The 21,304-nt window shown below is 43.0% G+C and overlaps 1 protein-coding gene across 2 annotated transcripts in view; it reads left to right on the forward strand.

Annotated features, from left to right (window-relative positions):
* Positions 1 to 14,508: 14,508 nt before the first annotated feature.
* Positions 14,509 to 21,304, forward strand: part of LCP1 (lymphocyte cytosolic protein 1) — a 53,493-nt gene continuing 46,697 nt past the window's right edge. The window contains exon 1 of one of the 2 annotated variants that reach the window (XM_047864785.1): positions 14,509 to 14,649. In XM_047864785.1, coding sequence (XP_047720741.1) covers positions 14,520 to 14,649 — 130 coding nt within the window. In that variant the 5' untranslated portion in view covers positions 14,509 to 14,519. Of the gene's footprint in view, positions 14,650 to 15,874; positions 15,881 to 21,304 lie in introns of those variants that run through there. The other variant, XM_047864786.1, reaches the window with a different exon arrangement.

Raw genomic sequence — 21,304 nt, forward strand, 5'->3', positions numbered from 1 at the left:
ACTCAGCCCGTGTCACTCAGTTTAACTACCTCCACGGTCCCTGTGGGTGTTTGACAGTGACTCATACTACAGGCAGGGAAATGACTTAGAGATGAAGACAACCCTGTGCGCCCAGCAGAGCCACCTGCTAGGGTTGGCCGAATTGGCCCACTTACTCTGAAGCTTCGTCTTCTGTCCTGAACACTTAACAAAACGAAAAATCTATAAACTCAGTAGCTCCAGTAAATCTGCTCCCACCAGCAGTTTGGGAGAGTTCATGCTTCCTTCATTCAGGGGCTTTTTTAAAATTCTTAATTAAACAAAAATACATATTTTTTGTTCATCTTCCATTTACCCTTCATTTCTGCGGATTTAAAGAGGAAAAGACAGTGAGGAGGGAGATGAGACGACAGAGGCCCCTTCTTCCCATGTTCTCATTCCTCTGGCTGGAGTTTGTAAAAGACTAGGGGGCCTCTGAAGGCCAAAACCTTCACTGTGTAGACAGCAGACAGAGCCCGCTGGAGAGGGCCACTCAACTACTGAGGTTAAAATGTGTGACCACTCGGGCACGTATAACAGTCACATCTAAAATAGTCCATCTGAAAGAAGACCTCCATTGGCTGGTTAGCAAACACTCAGCCTTCATCTGTAAAATGTTCGTAGCCAAAGGACAGTGGGAAAAGCAAGTAGAACTCATTAAATGTCACTGAGGTCCAATCCTGTTTACTTTGGATTGGAAGCAAGAAGGAAGGATGCCAATTGTCAGGATTTCGGCTCTGCAGTCTATGGGAACAGAGAATGCGTGTCTAATCCACCGCTGTATACTCAATGTCCCGCCAAAAGTAGGCCGACTGAGGAAAACGGTGAATGAACTTGGACATTGTGGTCACTGCAGGCAAAAACAAGTTTTGAGATTTTCGTGGCACTTCCAGGGTCTCGCTGATGGAAGCAGATCTTACACATTGTTGGAAATGGAAATGGATTGTTAATCTTCTTGTTCGGTCTAAGAGACTTCATTTTGAGCCATTTCCTTTCCCTGAATAGGAAGCTTCTCAAAATGGACAGAATTTAAAGTGCAGTGCACATGCCTCTTCCTTTGTTGACACTTAACCTTTATTGGGACAGAAAAACAAAAATAAAATGTAGTCCTTTATTGTCTAATACAATCTAAAATAATCTGAAATCTAATATAATATTAGTATATTCCATTACATGCCAAAAATTGATCAAAATTTGGCCTTTCTTCTCTCTCCCTCTCTTGATGTTAGATGTCAGACCTTGAACTTCTGCTGATTTGCTCCTACGTGCTTCCTCCTAGAGAGCTCACCTTGTTGCATGGTTTTGATGACCTCCATGCTGATGAGGCGCGAATCTGTGTCTTCCGCCTTGACCTAGCCCCCCCAGCCTCAGTGACGTGGCTTCCGTTTTGCACCAGTGGCCTCTCCTGAGCATTTTCAGTGTTGCCTTAATGTCAGTGTGATCCAATGGATTTCCTTCTTGGCTCCCCTGAAATGTCACATATCTATCCAGGACATTATCACTCTCCCCTCAGTTCCTTAGCTGATTGACCTCAGTCATCCTTGACTCATTCATCTCATTTATCCTCTACACGTAGTCTCAGAGATAGTCTGTGTGCCTCTTGCTTCTGTCGCTCACTGCCACGATCCCAGGCTGACAGTTCCTGCCTCATACGTTAGTATGAGGTAGTACCTAGTACCCAGGTACCAAGTACTTAGGTACCTAGTACCTAGTGGCCATGGCCTCCTACCCTTCTTACTTCCAGTCACTGCCTGCTCCATTCCATTTCTCTGCCACCAGACTAATCTATTTCATTGTTTTCCTCTCTACTGCGTATGTTTCCTCTGATCCTCTGTACCTTTGTTTTTTTTGTGTCTTCTACACAATACATTCTTCATGAGACCCATGAAGTAAATGCTTGTTTAATAAAGGAGTGATTGAAATAAGGAAGCTGTGTCATATGAACCGACTGAAGCTGCACTGACTATGTTTTGGCCGACTCTGCAAAGAATTAGCAGCTGATTCATATTCCTATTTAAGGAATAGAGAACTTGACCAGAAATATTTTCATTTTGCGGCTGCAGATACACAGTAAAAACAACAACTTTTCATCTGGGCCTCAGTGTCCTTACCTTCGGATGGAAATAGATGCCACTTACATCATGGGGTTGCTGGAAGTCTTAAAGGTGATGTGTTAAGGCCCTCAGCACAGGGCACTAGTAAATGCACAATAAATTCCAGTTGAATTTGAAAGAAAAGAATGAATGAATGAATGAATGAATGAATGAATGAATGAATGAATCGGACTTGGCGTAATGAAATGTTTACGTATTTTATGTGGACCACAAGTAACCAACTCAGATTCAGCTAAAATTTGGCACTAGCTAGGACCACTGTGTTAGCTGTGCTAGGAATAATCTCCTTTATTCTTCAGGGTAACCCTGTGACATAGGTGGGAGTGTCTCCAATTTACCTATAAGTTCAGCTGAGTAAAGGGGAAACTCCTTACCCAAGATCTGGTGCATATGCTGGAATCGGGAGTTATCTCTAAGATTTCTAATTTCAGGTCTTTTGCTTTTCCTGCACACCATGTTCCCCAAATATTTTTCTTAGTGGCTTTTTCATTTTTATTTTTAGCTTTGCATTGTTAAAAGGCTCATGACTTTGCATCTTAAGACTTGATGCACACACCCTTTTTCTTGTATTGTTTTCTATGTGCTTATTTTAAAATCTCGGTCCGTGTATTTGTATTCTTGGTGGTTGGAAGAATATCAAATACTGTCTCAGCAACAGCAGCATATGTGTTCACAAAAGTTGAGGAAATACTGTATTTCCAGCATGGGAAGCCGAAGGTAAGTGGCCTACATTCACTTCGGCCCGCATCTGTTTTAATGACTCTGTTAGTGCAAATGGGTTGTAAAATGCTAGTGAGTATCTATGGAGTTGTTATAAACTCAAGTTACGCAAATTCTCTACCTTGGAAATGGTCAGAGCCTGCATCGTTTGCTAGATTTAACTTTTTAATACTTAAAAATATTGCAGGGCTAACATTTTATTGCACTTGACATTTTATGAAAATAAAATTCGCAGCTGTGAACAGCCCTCTTCCGTTTATACTCTACCTGGCAATAATAGCTATAATTAGCTTTTGTTGTACTGTTATCAGAAAGGGGTAGGAAAATTAGCACTAACCAGATGTAAAATCAGTCTTTAAATGGCAGCTGCATATATATAAATTCTCCGGAAGACCTCTCATGCTTTGTAAATTTTAGATATGTATGGAAAATTTATCCTTTTGTTCAACTTTTCAGTCCCACATTGTTTATGGAATCAATTTGCCTTCTCAGCTCATCCAATATTTATTGCATTTGTACTATGAGCAATGAATTGGATTAGGTGCTAGGTGAGGGTGCAATTCCTGTACTCCAGAAGCTGACGTTTCGGCCGGGTGAGGCACGTAACAGTCCCACACTGTATGTATGTGCCGGTCCCTCTGAAATGCCCTTCATCACTCTCTTTCTCCTGCTTCGCCTGGCCAGCTTCCATAGACTCTTGGGGGCCCAGCTCCACATCTTCTAAAATGCCTTCCTGCCCGCCGCGCCACCCCCATCATGTCACCGGTACCTTGGGCATCTGTCTCTCACCGTGTTGATCAAAGGGCGTTATAATTGTTGGGATATTTAGTAACCTTCCACGTTGTGAAATCCTTGAGCGTGTGAGAGGAGTCTTCTGGTGTTGTCTCCTAAGGGCCTGGCACGGAGGATGTTCCTCCTAAGAGCTTGATGAATGAATCGAGATGTTACAAACACATACAGACACGCAGATGGACACGGAGCTTAATGGACCAAGAAAGGTCGCGTGCAGTAAATGTCAAGGATGACTTACAGACAAGTACTGTAGGTGTTAGGAAGAGAACAAAAGGTAAATTGGTGGTCAAGGAGCAGGGACTGCTTTGTGGACCTGTGACGCGTGTCACACAGGGCCCTCTGCTCAGAAGGGCTCCACCCTTGGCTTAATGTTCTGTCGTCCGCGTCTAAACATCCTTGATCATTTTTTAACATAGAGCCCCACGTTTTCGTTTTGTACCGGGGCCCACAAATGACGTAGCCAGTCTCGTTCTTGGGACCGGGAGAATGATTCAGATTTATAGAAATGGGGAGTGAAGGAGCAGGCAGGGAGAGCGCGCAGGAATCTGATAGGCGTATGAGAAATGTTCCAGTTTTGTCAGATGGCTAACAGACCTGCTCAAGAGCACCAGAGGGCTTATGCCGCCAGTACGAGGCCTGAAAGATAGATCGAGGCAGCATTTAGACATTATCCTGCAAGTGGTGGGTGATCTCCGATGATTAATGAGCAGGAGAATGAGGGGAGGGAGGTGTAGCTTGATGAAGAGGAGTATGGTGGTGATGTGCAGGATGTATTAAGGGTCGGCGAGGTAGGAAGTAGTGAATCAGGAAGTTGACCCGAAGCCCAGGGCTATGGTAGTAAGGGTATATGGTAGAAGAGGCATAGAAAGCACAAAATTGGGAAAGACTATCAAGGAAAAATAAATGCAACTTTGGCCACAGGAAAAAGGAGGAGTCAAAAAGTACTCTGGACCGCCCTGGGGTCAGTGATGCACTCCTGGCTGAACTAAGGACGGGGTGCCCGGGAGCTTCTTTGTCAGAGGAAGAAGGAGTTGAGCTTTAGATATTTGCAATGACAGCGGGATTTCAAAATAGAATTGCTCGTTTTGCAATTATGTGTAAATAATCGTTCGTGGAGAAGATGCTTCACGCATCAAATGTCACTTAAAGACAGGACATTAACAGCGAACACATTAACGCTACGTCAAGTCCTTTAGATCAGTTTTAGGAGAGGGGTGAGATGAGCAGCCCAGTAAAGACAGTGTGGGAGTTAAGAGATGGGGTCATCCTTGACTGTTTTTTTTTTCGTCTGTTCAGTCTCTTTCTTCCTCTGTATTCAATCAGTTCCTTCTTGTCCGTTCTGTTTACCAAGCCACCAAGCGTCCCTTGCATCTGCCCACCTGTCTTTGTCCCACCACTGCGTGCCCTCGCCTTCCACCCACCTGAAGCCACAGGTCTCTGGAATGGTCTGATCTTTATCCTCTCCACGCCCACTCTTTCTCGTTGGAGGTGGGGAGGTTTTTCTAAGAGGCGGTAGTAAGGGTATAAGGTGTCACTTCCTGTTAAGAATTGTGTCCTCCCCTAAAGATATTGAAGTCCTAACCACAAGTGCCTATGAATGTGACCTTATTTGGATATAGGGTATTTGTAGGAGATGACATCAAGATGAGGTCAGAAGGGTAGGTTTTAATCCGGGATGGCCGTCTCCTTATAAAAAGGGGAAATGTGCTACCACAGAGATCTGGGGGATGCCTCTATCGGAAAGAATTGTCAACAGACCACCAGAAACTGGAAGGGCCATGGGTAAACCACCCGATTTGTGGTACTTTGTTACGGCTGCCCTAGGAAACTAGTACAGACTTTAAAGTAGTTCCCCATTCTTTTCAGAGTAAAGGCCAAACTCCCTAACACATCTTGAAAGACCCACCACGATCTGGTCTCTGCTGGATTCCGCAGCCTTTTCTCTTTCTTGGCACCCCACCCCCCTTCCGAAGCTACACCTTTGCACTCATCACAGCAGGAGTACTTAGCTCCCCCATGACATTCCTTTGTGGCCAAAGTACATTTCTGCCTTTCCTTTCTATCTCCTTCTTCCAGTCAGCAGAGTCCTCTGCATTCGTTTTATTCAACAAATTATTGTTGAAATGCCGGATAGAGTGTTTAGAAGCTAACAAAACATGCACAGCCCTTGGTTTCATGGGCTTTCCAGTCTAGGAGGAGAGCCCAATATCAAATGAGGTAATAGTCGATAAGAGATGTGAGCAGAATGTTGGAGGCCATAGAATAGATGGATTGCAGAAAGTGCTTAAGCACACACAGCAGCTGGCCCCCAAGCCTGGAATGAGAGACACCAAGAAGAGACAACTCAAATCCCACCATGGACTCAGCAAAGCTCAAAACTCTGAGGCACCACATACTTTTGAAGGTTGTTGTGCAAGACGGAGCTGGAAAACACGAGGATTGGTAGACAGGTTATACGAGGAGCAGTAAGACCGTCCTCACTCTGTCCTGACCCCCCCCCCCCCACATTGCTATTATATGTTAAAAAGGAGTATTCAGAGAAAAAGAAGGAGGCTTTGGCTATTAAAAAGAAGAAGGAAATGTTCAATGGAAATCTTGAAGAAAAAGTTGACATACTTCCGTGACAGTAGAAATAGGCCAAATGACAGGGGCGCCTGGGTGGCTCAGTCGATTAAGCGTCCAAATTTGGCTCAGGTCATGATCTCGCTGTTCATGAGTTCAAGCCCTGCACCAGGCTCTGTGCTGATGCTCAGAGCCTGGAGCCTGCTTCGGATTCTGTGTCTCCCCCTCTCTCTGTCCCTCCCCTGCTCACACTCTCTCTCTCCTAACTAACTAACTAACTAACCAAGCAAGCAAGCCAAGATACAGAAAACAGAAGGAAAAATAAAATTAGAAGGTCAAGCCAGGTAGCCCAACAATCAAATCCAATCCCAATGAAAGAGAACACAGAAAACAGAGGAAATGAGAGAGAAAGAGAGAGAGAGAACTCTCCAGAACTTAAATATTTGAATTTTCCAGATTAAGTGATCACAGAATCCCTAGCACACAGTGGATGAAAACATATCCAGTCTAAGGCATATCATAAAATTTCAGAATGCCAGGCACAAAGTAAAAATCCTAAGTATTTCCAGGAAGAAAAAAAATGACACATAAGGGATCATACATCAGGATAGTATCAGACACTGAAACAATCCCTCCAGAATTTTGACAAAAATGATTTCCAGTGTGGACTTCCAAGAATGAGACTAGACTATACATATTTCCAGCTATAAAACATCTCGAGAGGGGCGCCTGGGTGGCTCACTTGGTTGAGCGACCCACTTCAGCTCAGGTCATGATCTCGCGGTCTGTGAGTTCAAGCCCCGTGTCGGGCTCTGTGCTGACAGCTCAGAGCCTGGAGCCTGCTTCGAACTCTGGGTCTCCCTCTCTCTCTGCCCCTCCTCTGCTCAAGCTCTCTCTCTCTCTCTCTCTCTCTCTCTCTCTCTCTCTCTCTCTCTCTCTGTCAAAAGTAAATAAACGTTAAAAAAATTTTTAAAAAAAGAAAGTCTGGAGAAATTTATGTCCCATGCCATCTTAGGAATCTACTAGAGGATGTGCTTAGCAAAACAAGGAAGGAGATGGAGAAATGGAAGGTGCAGAGAAACAGGAGCTTCAACCCAGAGGGGGAAGAAGGGGAATCCCGGGATGATGGCAGAGGGAAGCTTCTGGATGGCAGCTGGGCAGCAGGACCAGAGAGGAGGACAAAGGACCCTCGGAAGAAGGGTAGAAACAAAAGGGAGATGTAAACATTATGCCCGACATAACTGAGCTGTGAATATTTATGCAGTCATTGTCAACACGGAATGTTGATTTCACTAAGAGGTGTTATGCCTGTGTTAGAGGATGGTGGGGGAGCTCGTGTCTACACACTGGGGGAAGTGAGAGGGTCAAATCTCCGTCTCCCATGTAAGATGTAAAACAAACAAACAAACAAACAAACCCAAAAACTGAACGTGGACATCCAGACCCAGCATGAACATAGCATCTTAGAAATAGGGAGTAGCAAGTTCGAGCCCTGCATTGGGCTCTGTGTGGACACTGTGGAGCCTGCTTGGGATTTGCTCTCTCCCCTCTCTCTCCCTCTCAAAATAAGTAAACTTAAGATAAATTAAAAAAAAAATTTAAAAGAAATAAGGAGTAGCAGAAGAAATAGACTGTTGAAAATCATTGTTTCTGGGGAATGGAAATTGGAGGTAAAGAAGGAGTGTGTCAGGAGGCTGGTGTTTCTTCATAAGCCCAAGGGTAATGTTTGATTTCTTTTTTTAAAAATTTTAAAAAAATGTCTTTATTTTTGAGAGAGAGAGAGTGAGTGGGTGAGGGGCAGAGAGAGAGTGAGACACACAATTTGAAGCAGGCTCCAGGCTCTGAGCTGTCAGCACAGAGCCCAGCATGGGACTAGAACTCATGAACTTGAGATCATGACCTGAGCGAAGTTGGACACTTAACCACCTGAGCCACCCAGGTGCCCCAGTGACTTCTAAAACCGTATGTGGTTGACCCTTGGGCAACACGGGTTTGAACTGCATGGCTCTACTTGTACGTGGATTTTTTAAAATACAGTACTATACTGTAGATGTCTTTCCCCTTCCTCGTGATTTCCATAATAACATTTTCTTTTCTCTAGCTTACTTTACTGTAAGAATATAGTATACGATACCTATAAGATACAAAATGTGTGTTAACTAGCAGTTTATGTTATTAGCAAGACTATTATTGGTCAACAGTAGGCTGTTAGTAATTAAGTTTTGGGGGAATCAAAAGTTACACATGGATCTTCAGCCTTGTAGGGGGGGGCAGTGTTCCTAACCCCAATGGTGTTCAAGGGTCAACTATACTGATTAAAATATTAAGGCAAACATGTGTCCGTAAACAAAAACATGTACATAAATGTTCATAGCCACATTGTTCATGTATCCAAAAAGTGGAAACAACTCAAATGTCTATCAACTAATGAATGGATAAATAAAATATGGTATATCTGTACACTGGGATACTATTCATCTATAGAAAGGAGTAAGGTACTGGGGCACCTGGGTGGCTCAGTAGGTTAAGCATCTGACTGTATTTCAGTTCAGGTCACGATCTTACGATTTGTGAGTTTCTCTCTCTCTCAGTATCTCAATATAAACAAACAAATAAACATTTTTTTAAAAGGAATGAAGTGCCAATACATGATACATCTTACAACAGATGAGCCTTGAACACATGCTGCAAAGTAAAACTATTCATTAAAGACCATGTAGCCTATAATTCCATTTATATGAAATGTCCAGAAGCGAACCTACAGAGACAAAAAGTAAATTAGTGGTTGGGGGTTCGAGCGGTGGGGGTAAATGGGGAGTAACTGCTGATAGGTACGTGTCGGGTTCCTTTTGGGGGTAATGAGAATGTTCCAGAGTAATATAGGGTGATGGTTGGTTGCTCCGCTCTGTTAGTATACCAAAAACCACTGAATTTCAATTTTAGAAGGTGAATTTTAATTTCAGCCATAGCTCAATGAAGCCATTATTTAAAAATTGAAGAGGAAATGAGTTACCAGGGGCCAGAGAAGGAAGACAAAATTTTACCATATATCTTAGTGCATCTTTTTAAATTTTAAGCTGTGTGAATATATTATGAATCATGAAATTAAAATTTTTAAAACTTAAGTGAAGAATATTTAAAACATTACAAAAGAGAATATTAGAGCCAACACTCATGTATCCAATACTTTTTTTTTTTTTTTTTTTTTGCCACATCTGAACATTTTGCTACAGACATAGTTGAATTCTCCTGTCCACCCTCCTTGATCCCACTCTCTCCCTAACTTGCCGGAGGTAACTGTGTTCCTAAATTGGCATTTACCATTGCTTAGACATGTTTTTATTATAAACACACACACATCCACAAATCACACTATAACAGTTGGGTAAAATGCGTATGAATATTCGCAGTATTCCGCAACGTTTGCTTTTCTTCCAAGTTTATATTCTTAAGATTTATTCTTGCTTAGGCGATCTAGTTCTAGTCCACTCATTATAACTGCCACATATTACATGGAACCCCAATTTATACATTCCCTCTGCTGCTTCCTTTATATTTTTGCTATCAAGCAAAGCGACAATAAGCTTTCACCCATACGTCCCGTTTCCTGAGCAGTGGTACTGCTCCACGAGCCAGGCATATGGCTGAGAAAAAGTCCAATAAACATCTGCCCAAAGCTGAGCTTGGGTTTGGGAGGAGACAGTAAACTTAATGTTAACATATTGCATGCTAGAAGGTGTTAACTCTGTAGAAAACAGACCAGAGTAAGGATGATTGGAAATTCTGGTAGCATCAGAGTTGTGAATAGTTGCTTGGGGGGGGTGGGGTGGGCACTGCTAGTCACGTGTCTCCGTGACAACCCTACTTAGCGAACGACTCCCACATCTTACCTGTTTACAACACACCTAGGTTTTTGGGTCAGCCAGGGTGGCTCTGCGTCAGAATGTGGGTCTGCTAGATTTGGCCCGTGTTGTGGGTTGGATTCAGGTTGGTCCCAAGCATCTCGTCACTCCCCTGAAACAAAGGTGTGTTTCCTTCGTGGTAAATGTCAGGCATGAAGGAGACCATGTCAGATCATGGATGTATATTCAAGACCTCTGCTTGTGTCTTGTCTGTTAACTTCCCACTGCTCCGTTCCAAGCAAGTCAATGAAATAAGCCTGGCTAGGAGGGAAGAGTAGACTACCTGCTTTAGGGGGAGGTCCTGAAAGGTCTCACAGGAAAGATGGCAGTGCAGAATTCCATGGAAGTCATGAAGAATTGAAAACTATACTAGGGGCGCCTGGGTGGCTCAGTCGCTTAAGCGGCCGACTTTGGCTCGGGTCATGATTGCATAGTTTGTGAGTTCAAGCCCACATCGGGCTCTGTGCGGACAGACAGCTCGGAGCCTGGAGCCTGCCTCGGATTCTGTGTCTCCCTCTCTCTCGGCCCCTCCCCCACTCATGCTCTGTCTCTCAAAAATGAATAAATGTTAAAAAAAATTTTTTAAAAAGAAAACTATAGTAAAAAACGGTTTTTTGAAGGAAAAAAAACACAAAATAATTCCCAATTCATAGGGCTATTGTGAGGAAGAAATGAAACAATGTACGTGCAGAGTCTAGTCCGGAGACTGGTACAGATATTAAAAGACTAGTTAATGCTTATATGTCACTTACCATGTGCCAGGCACTCTAATGTGTTCTCTATATCTCTCCATGTAACCCAACCCTCACACTATTCTTCTGCCCATTTTCTAGATGACAAAACCGAGGCCAGTGAAATGAAGTCATCTGCCCCAGGTCACATGACTGGTACAACTGTAGAGCTGGGGGTCGACAACAGACAAGTAGCCCAGCATCTTTACTCTTAACCATGCTCTCTGCTCCCTCTGCACACCTCCCAGACCCCAAGTCTGGATTAGTGCTGTGTGTTCCCACAGGCATTGTGCTTTTCATCTCATGGTTCTGGGTACCACTCGCCTTTTCACTTGTCTGCGTCCTTAACTACAGTGGGCATTCTGGAAAGGCAGGGATTGTGCCCATCTTGTTTCCTTTCATTCCCTACCCATCAAACATGGCCATGGAGTGATGCAACCGTCTTCTTCCCTTTGTACCGGCCCCACAGTGTGTGAAAGCAAGTGAAGGGAGCACAAGAGACTAAAGATGCCAGAAAAGTGTGCAGTCATTGATGGAGCAAGGTATTTAAGTCAGCAGAAGATAGAAGGTTAAGACTAAAATGAGAAAGTATGGACCTTGAGAAGATGGAAGGACACCTGTTCCTTTAAAGATGGAAAGAGAAGGAAAAAGTGGATCTTGTAAGAGCAGAGGAGGCTAGATGAGGAAGCTCAGGCTGGATGCCTTGAATCATCTCAGTAAATAAGGGGTGGGAGAGGATGCTGGAGGCTGGAGTGGGAGATCGAGGCAAGAGGAGAGAATTTGGAATAAATGCCTAACTTTTGGGGTCTGTGATCTGGTTTTTTTTTTTTAATGTTCATTTTTGAAAGAGCACACGAGCAGGGGAGGAGCAGAGAGAGAGGGGGACAGAGGATCTGAAGCAGGCTCCACACCCACAGCAGAGAGCCCGATGTGGGGCTTGAACTCACGAATCACCAGATCATGACGTGAGCCGAAGTCAGACGCTCAACTGACTGAGCCACCCAGGCACCTCCCGTGATCTCTTTGATATTACAGTAAAGAATACGATGAACCCAGGAAAAAAAAGAACATACAAAATTATGCATAATAATTTTCGAGGTCCAGGGACCCCAGGTTGGGAACTGCCTGCTCTCAGGAAGCTAATGCAACCGAGCAAAAGTATTTCTGAGAAGGAATTTGAAGGCAGGCAGCTTGAATTCATAGACTTCTAAGTCTGTGTTTCTGTGACTTCAGCAGCACACAATGGCAGGAGAATAGTGGCTGATGTGGAATTAGAGACTGAGGCTGCAGGTTTCTGAGCAGCCCAGGGCTGGGGGGGGTGGGGGGGGAGGAGTAGGGGAGGGCAGTAGGGGTAGAGAGAAGGCAAAGGATGGGCCAGCCAAGAAGTGGCAGACGTGGCATTGTGGAGGGTGGCGGGTGGGACAGGTCCTCTCTGGGTGTGGGCCACCCGAAGCGTGTGGTCTGTGGAGAACAGAGAAATAGTAACAAAACAGAAAGTCCCGTTTTATGCATGTTGGCCATGATGCCCCAGCAATTCTCAACTCTGACAGTGATAAAATCCTGCCCTCTGAAGAAGCCTGGATGTCGCGTCTAAACAACTGCCTGTATCTGGGTAGACACGCCCCTGGGAGGCAGATAAAGAGATTACTCTGGAGGGAGTAGTCCAGGATGTGGGTGAGGTGCTGGTGGGCGGCCAAGGTGGAGCCCAAGTTGAGCTCCTGCTAGAGAAGACTCCTCCCTCGCCCCGCTAGTTAAGCGGCACAATTCAATGGCTTTCATCTTCTAGAATCTAGATGCTGTCTGGAACCCTAAATCCTTCTTCTGACTGCCAGTCATAACCGTATGTGTCTCACCGTCCTCACGCGTCCGCCCTGCCCCACATCTACACCTGCCTCGGTGTTTCACAGCCCTTTCGCCCCTTCTCCTAACAGATGGCTCTTCCTTACAGATTCCTCCAGGTCTCCGATGACCAGGCACCGGTAGACACAGGATGCTGCCCCTTTCCTCCTCCCAGGTAAACGAAAGGAGTCTCTCCTTCCCTTTCTGACATGTTCCTGCGGGGGTGTTTTTATTCCATTCATCAGACCAACCTGGGACATAGAACCAGATTAGAGGGATCCACGTTTCACATGTTTTTCATCCTTAAACCATCAGGACACTATCTAGAGAATCTTGCTGCGGGGCTCAGAATGGTGATTATTCCCACCAGAGTAGGAACCGCCAGCTGCTTTGTAGCGTGACGGGTACTGTCACAGTGGTGCGTAGGTGTTTCCTTGGTGTCCCAGAGGAATTTAGTTGCTTCTTGAAATCCCTCTGCAATCTCTTACTTGGGAGTAATGATGGAACGGAGCAAACAGGGTCTGATTCGCCCTCCCAGTCTTCCTTAGAAGTCACTGGAGGGCTGGTAGTTCTCTGGAGGTTAGCCACTTCTCAAATGGACCGAATCTCCACCATCTCTTCCCATTACTCGGCCCACCCTCTTCTTCAAGATGGCCTCTGTGTGGTTCTGACCAAGAAGTTGCCCCATCACTGGCCAATGAAGTAGATAAACTAGAAACAGCTTGGTTTAACATTTGAGGTTGGAAGCAGGAACTTTCTAGGGGAGACCTCAAAGAAGCAAAAGGTGCATAAGAGCAGCTCCCCGACCGGAGTGCCCACTGGGGGGATTCCAGGCTCCTAGCAACTACAGAAGCGTGTAGAATGATCAAGCATGGTCAACTCACTGTCAGACTAAAGCACCGCCGTATATCTTCACTCCTCAGTAGCTGACCGCTGGAGCCATACACAGTTTGGGGGAAATGTGGAGATTATACTTAGTTAACATGACTCAGGGCACTACACAACCTTCACAGCCTCTGTGAGGCCATGAGCACTCGAGCACTTACTTTTGACGATGGGAATTTGCCCTCAAGACAAGCATCCAGGGTTTGCACATAGAATAGAGCCTTTTTTTTTTTTAATTACTTGCTAACATTATAAACCGTGCATTCAAAAAATAAATCTGGTCAGTAAGAAGGAATTCAGCTACCTATTTAACTACAGCAGCTGCCTGTGTCATCCACTGGTGCTCTTTATAGGAAACGTCTAAATAATTGAAATCTTTAATTGGGTTAAAGAGATCCCTAGCACATAGATGTTCTATAAATAAAAGTGAGTAAATAATATAGTGGCCATTCTTTTCAGGCCCTTCCCCTTAAAGAGACCATTTTGTTTTGTTTGCTCCAATAAGATCGGTGTTCAGGGACACTTGAGAGAGGTTAGGTTTCGGCTGGGGCGGAGCTTTCCCAAAGAAATCCCTTTTAGTTTGTTTCAGGTGGATTTCCACCTTCTCCCTTGGCTGCTTCACTAAAAACTAATCATTTGTTTGTCTTTGCTCTGAGTAGCCAGGCACCTGGGCTTTGCATTTGCAAGTGGGGTCAGAGCAAGTAGTAAAGGTAGCAGGCTGACCTTGCCTTGTTATCTGAAATCAGACAGGTTTAAGTAGCCCAGAGCTTAGGAGACAGAGAAGAAAGAAAGGGAAGGGAAGAGAAAAATGCTTATAAAAAGGAAGTGGTAAGACGTTTCTGAATTTCAGTGTGACCTGTTCTGTCAGGTGATTCTTGTGGGGGAGGAGACACGAGAAAAAAAAAAAGTTAGGTAAAATGTCCTTATAAAGACAAAATCTATTTCTTTCCTGCCTGATGATTTGTCACTCTAGTCACTTCCTGCCTTGTGACCGCATACCCGGGTTTGACAAAGTTGTTCTGCAGATCAGAAAGAAGGGGGTTTCTGGTCACACGCCAGTACCACTGAGGACAGTTTTTCAACAAGGTAAAATTTCTTAATGTCTTTTTGTCATTTCTAAGTGCTCATGATGTTTTTCCTGGTTGGGCGGCTCTGTTTCTGTGGGTCGTGGGTTTTGCCTTCAGGGGACTGAGATCTGAGCACCTGTCACCCGAGCCCTCTGTGAACCATGTCACCGTTTAACTGCCCAGCCAAGCTGTAGCCACCCCATGTGGCTGTCCAGAGTCGGACCCCTCAGTTCTGTGGGGTGGCTTCTTCTCTAGTTATCCACAGTTAGCACCCCCAAAACCAGGATTCTTTTTTTCCCTTTTACTTTATTTTTATTTTTTTATGTTTGTTCATTTTTGAGAGCGAGAGAGAGAGAGAGAGAGAGACAGAGACAGAGCATGAGTGGGGGTGGGTGCAGAGAGAGAGGGAGACGGAATCTGAAGCAGGCTCCAGGCTCTGAGCTGTCAACACAGAGCCCGACGCAGGGCTCGAACTCAAGAGCAGTGAGACCTTGACCTGAGCCGAATTTGGACGCCCAACGAAATGAGCCACCCAGGTGCCCCCTTTTTTTTCCCCCCCTTTCAAACCAAACCATGTTTTGATTTATTTCTCTTGCTTTATCTCAGGGACGCTATTTACTGTGATTTGATCTACTTTAAAATGTTTTCAGGAAAGTGGGTATTGATCATTTAGATTGTGCTGCTCATTGGCCTGGTGGGAGTAGTTTAATTTTAGCTCCCGTGGTTCTGTTTTTCTAAAAAGTTTCTTTACAGCATTTGAGTGGATGTATTAACGTCTTGAGTCATATGTTGCTGAGTGTGTTACTGGTTATTTGAGTGATTTTGGTGCCAGTGGTTTTAATGGATATGTCTGATAACCACAAGGAATTGGAGGCGCCTTTTCTTCATTTACTCTCTAAAAATAAAAGCAATTTGCGTGGCTTAATTGTACTGTTTTTGCAGAATTGTTTGAACTATTGCTTAGGCTGATGACCAAACAAATGGCCGTTAAATTCTGGATGAAAGGCTTCTGTCTACATCAGAAATCCTGATAAAGTCGACATGGAATATTTACTCCAGAAGCTCTGTTGAAACATAGACTTTAAATCTTGTAGCGTCGGCATTCATTTAATTATCATTATCCAACAGTATTAACAACCATTGACAGATGATAAGCATAAAAGCCATTCAGACTGGAAATGGCTTAATTTATCAGGGTCCTTATCAAAACCCAATTTTTCTTATTCAAGGATAGCAACTCATTTTTTCAAGTTAGTTCCCCAGTGCAACTTAAAAAAAAAAAAAAAACCAAAACCTATCAGTCAACAACGCTGGTTTATTCGCCGTGTTTTAGTTTTGAATTTACATAAATTTATCATAATTGGTTTCTATTAAATAAAACATTTCAAAGAAAGAACCATCTGCACAGGCAAATTTGAATGGAATTAGCCATTTACCTATAAATGTGAATTTCTGAAAGTTGCAAAATGGGGGCATCAATGTGTTTTACACATCTCTCGTGAGTGGTTTTAAACTAGCAAAAATGTGGAATTGGGGGAGGAGGACCTGAGCCCCAGAAAAGAACAAATTAAAAAAATGCTCTATCTTCTTTCCAGTAAAAATATTAATGGGAACAAAATAAATTAGAGTGTGAAGGTATGTCAGTCTTTTCCTTACTTTGGAAGGAAATGAAATGGAATATGAAAAAGTTAATTCAAAGTAGAGAAAAAAGTCTCTTGATTTAAATCAAGTTTAGACTGTTAAAGTGTCAACCTGATACGCTATAAAATATCCATTTCACTTCTGTCTAGCTCACCCCCAGTAGCATCAGGGAAGAATCTTCTGGGGCTTACCCATTGATCAAGCACTGTTATGGTGGGACATTTCATTAGCTCTCTGAAGGATGCTTTTCTTGGTCACATTTAAAATTTTATTTCCTTTAACTTACAAAGTATGCCTTGAAACAATCAGTAATTCGGGAAGCAATTTCAGTATTTTAATACCATTTATAAACCTTCTTCTGGTCCCTGTGAAGAAGGGAGGCCAACAAGTAAAGTCCCATTCAAATATGACCTACTTAGAGAGGACAAGACAAGTAATAAAAATATTATTATATTATAATATTTATACCTACTTACAACATGTAGCCATTCCTTATGCATTATCTCACATAATGCCTTTAGACATGAGGCAGGGGGCTCACCGTGGAAGCAACTGGCCCACTGTCACTGGGCTACTGGAGGGGTCGAGGGATGTTAGATAGTTATGATTTCCAGCTCCATATTGCTTCTCTATAAGCATCTGTCTCTTCTAGAGCCCTTCTTCCACACCAGCATATTTTTTTTCCCAGATGTAGATCATTAGAAGCTTTTATTTCTGAAGCTGACTGAGGAGACCTTGGTGCTCATAATTTTAAAGGAAAGAGGGGGGAGAAAGAGAAGAGAAAAAAATTTGCAATAAACCCAGAAGCTTTTTTTGTCTTTATAAGTAAGAGATATCGTTGTGGGTTTCATGTAATGAGTGCAGAATCCTCTTTTAGAGAACGAAGAAGTATCCTCTCTTAATTAATGTATAATTTTACCAAAGAATTGTACGCCTTCACAAACTTGCCTCAACCACTTCCCCAACCTTATTTCTTGTCACTTCCTTCTGCTCTGGCTGCCCTCCATCCTCTCACCCCCCCCCCCCCCCTCACTTGCCCATGTTCTGGGTGCACCAGACCACAAGCCGCCAGCAAGCTCCATGCTTTCACTGCTTTTTGCTCCAACTGTTGCTCTGATTGCTTTCTTATTTATAAAACTTACAGTCAGTTTTCAAGACTCACTTCAAGAAACGAGTCCTTTTGGAAGTCTTCCCTGTGGAACCCTTCGGCCATCTTCCTTGCCCCACGAACCGTTTCTTCTGTGTGTGTGTCTGTTTAACGTTTTGATCTTAGAGTAAGTATAGCAGTAACCATAATTGCTTAAGTTTCAATTCCTTGTTTGACAGCCTGAGCTCCTTCTTAGCTCTCCTAGCACGTGGTCAGCACTAATGATATTTATTGAATTGGAAATTTGTCACACGTATTTTCTCTCAGCTACTCAGAGATGCATGGAGGTCTTTTTCTTTGATTCCACTTACGAACTCATTATTTACTGAGTTCCTCACAGTGATGGCTGTGAAAGGAGATATAGTAATCATCCGGTATTTTGCATTCTACCGTGCTGCCTCTTTGCCAAAGCACTATTCTTCATTTTAGCCTCAAAGCACTGAGTGGACATTGAGTGCAAGGTATTTAGGAAATTTCCCAATGACCATCGCAAACAGACAAAATTACAATCTTATTATTTCGGCCTAAACACAGGCAATGACCTCAAACTTAGCTACACTTACTGAAACTGTTGTAGTTGATAATGGGCTTCTTTGATGACAGGGAACCTAAGAACAGGTATTGGTAACTTTTGCTTAGTTACTTTGGATTATTCTAGAAAGTTCTCAAGTCAACTTCTCATTACTTGTAGAATAAAGACCCTCCATATATAGAGGAGAGAGGGCAAACGCATTTTGATATCAGTCTAGGTGAAATAAAATTCACAAACTTGCTCATAAGATTCCATTAACGAAGAGTCAACATTTATAAAGCAAGATTGTAAAGGCACCAGACTTTATGATTAATAGATTTTGTGGCAGAGTAACATTATTTATATTAGTCTAATTGTTTCTTTAGGGCGTTTTGTCAGCTAGTTTCCCAACTCACAGAAACCACCAAAATGATGCTATGCCACCTACATACTGAGCCCTGCGGGCATACTAAACATTAGCATTAGAGCTCCACCGAAATGTCAAACTAACCAGTGTCAACAGATTCCAAGAGTTTCAAGTTTCCCTGTTTTGCCAGATGGCAAGGCACTTACATCAAAAGCGTCCCATGTTTCACGCTGTTTTCATTTTGAAGTTCTGAGAAGTTGCCACCAGATTAGACGTTCACATTTTTAGGGGCATCTCCCTACAGCTGCTGAAGACACACAGGGCTGCCCAGATGGCATCTCCTGTGGCTTTCCTCAGTTCCCTTCTGAGTCTATTTCCTTAAACTATTGACTGTCCCCATTGTTTTGGGTTTGCCAAGTTTCAGTGATTACATCAGTCTTCCCAGTAATTTCATCATCGCTTCATCTTGTAACCTACAGCAAGCAGCAGAGCGGGGAAGAAAGAATTTCAATTTACCACCCTAATAATGATAGCTAACACTCGTGTACTACTCACTCGGGATGGAGTATTTTTTGCGTTTTAACCAATACTGATATCTTTAGTCATCCCTACGATCCTGTGAGGTAGTTACTGGTGTTATCTTCATACGTGAAGAAAGCCAGTCCATGCAGATGGTTTATTACTTTAATTTTCTACATTTGAATCAGTTTTTTATATAGCTGCTGAATTCCAGGAGAAATAATATTCTCCTGGAATAAACAGGCAGCAGACCATGGGGCTTATTTGTACCTAAGCTCTGGAGTTGAGCTCAAATAATGATAATTTATCCCAAATAAATGGATCTGTATTCCAATTGCTTTTATCAGACAGGTTCCTCCTCTTCCTTTTCTTCTTTTCCTTCTCCTTCTCCTTCATCACCATCACCATCAGTATCTACCCAGCACCTCTCTGCACTTGACTATTTAGTTTTTACCAATTTATCGATCTCTGCATGGGTCGCAAAATATGATATCCATCCTCAAAAGCTTTGAAAAGTTTTCAGTCTTAAAAGGTTAGAATACTTTCAGTCAAGTTTTATTCACCTTTTTGACTGTTGTGACTGATAGACCCAAATAAATTAGACGATTTAGTATTTACACTGGAACACCCATATCTCTAAGTGTACAGTCGTGGCCAAACATAGGTGCCCTACCAACTGTGAAAGAATGCAAGATTGTTTTAATTGTGAGTTGAAAAAGAGACGTAAAAAGTGACCCACTTAGGGGCTTAAAATGAGTTTTGCTCGACTTCAGAGCCACGCCTGTGTGTCAGCCCCATTTATAAGTTACAAGGAGGCTTGTTTCTCAAATATGGTCATTGGGTTTTTTCTGGTGGAAGGAAAAGCTGCAATGTTAAATTGAGGAACTCGCACAGCCACAGTCCTGTGGTTGCAGCATTGATTCGTGTTTTAGTCCAGCAGCAGTTACATAGCCAGTGGATGCTCTCTGCCTTATCTGTCTTATCTGCCTCTGTCTGTCTCTGTCTCTGTCTCTGTCTCTCTCTCTCTCTCACACACACACACACACACACATCTTTCTGAGTGGCTGAACTAAAATGGAAAAGAGATTATGTTCTCCACTGGCAGAAAAGCCAAGACACCGAATTCTGCAGGCGAATTAATTATGCATGTGAATTGCAATCTCCGGATAATTTGTTTTCCTTTTTTCTCTGGTTGTACTTTCAGGGGGGAAGTGAATTAATGGAATAATTACTTTGCATTTAAACAACACCCTGCATGTTGATCCCTCAGTCGGGTAGTCAGTACCGAAATTTATCTAAGCTGTGTACCCAAATACATGAAGTGAAGAGGTGCACAAATGTATGTGTATAAAATTTGCATCTTCTTCCTTTTCTCCCGCAAAATTTAGAATTAGAATTGCATCTTTGTTCATCTCTGGTGTAACATTTTAAAATGTGGGTCCTCTACACCTCCTTGACATCATCAGCCCACGTTATTTTCACTGGGTGGGGGTGAGGGGTCCTTAGGGGAGAAATCTGGGCGATACATGCAAAGTGAAAGTAAGAAAAAAAATGAGCAACGCCTGTGCTGTTATGCCCCCCTTCTTGATCTTGACAATGTGAAATGAACTTTCCCTGTCATTTCCAATGCTTTGTGAACATTAAAAAAAAATCCCTTTGGAAAGATAGAATAGTATGGTCACCTTTGAGAAATTTTTCAGATTTTTCCCTTCCCTTGTTGTCTTTCAGATGAAGTCTTTTCATCAACATATCCTTGATCCTTTGTTTCTTTCCTATGACCACAGAGTAAAGGCAATTGGGATACTTAATCTGTCCGATCATATATAAAGTATGCAATATAGAATGTATTTAATATTGTATATCATTTTAGTTTTTTAAAGTGTGTGAGTCTGACTGTCTGTAATTTCTGTGCATGAAACAAACAGGTATGATATTCAGAAGGCAGAGCAAATTTGGAGGCAAATTTGGATTCGTATTTTGGTCTTTTACTAAGTGTGGAGCCTGAGCAAGTCTCAGTTTCCTCATCTATAAAATAGGAGAAAGCACTGTCTGTTTCCTAGAACTGTTCTCAGGGTCATTTTCCTTTCCCATTTCCCCATGCCATCAGTCTGTCTGCACAGTCACTCTACGACACTCATCATCACTGTGGACTGACCGAGCCCTCGCCATTTGCTGGGCGTTGTGCTGAACACTTGACATATATTTACTCTTACATTTCAACACAAAAGATGCATAAGGTTGATATCGTCATATTCTTATAACAGATGACCAAACTGAGGTTCATGGAGGATTAAGTCCAAGGTCCCAGAGCCAGTTAAGTGCCAGAACCAAGATTTACACCCTGCCTCTTTCCCATTTTATATTCACAGTTTCTTAAAGGTGATTTAAAATTTTGACAAAGGAAATGATATATATCACATATCCCAGTATAAATTGGTATCGGTAAATATTTGCCAACCAAACTGTGGCTTCCAACAGACTGAAGATAT

This window comes from Prionailurus viverrinus, chromosome A1 (assembly GCF_022837055.1).
Source record: "Prionailurus viverrinus isolate Anna chromosome A1, UM_Priviv_1.0, whole genome shotgun sequence".
Classification (NCBI taxonomy): Eukaryota; Metazoa; Chordata; class Mammalia; order Carnivora; family Felidae; genus Prionailurus; species Prionailurus viverrinus.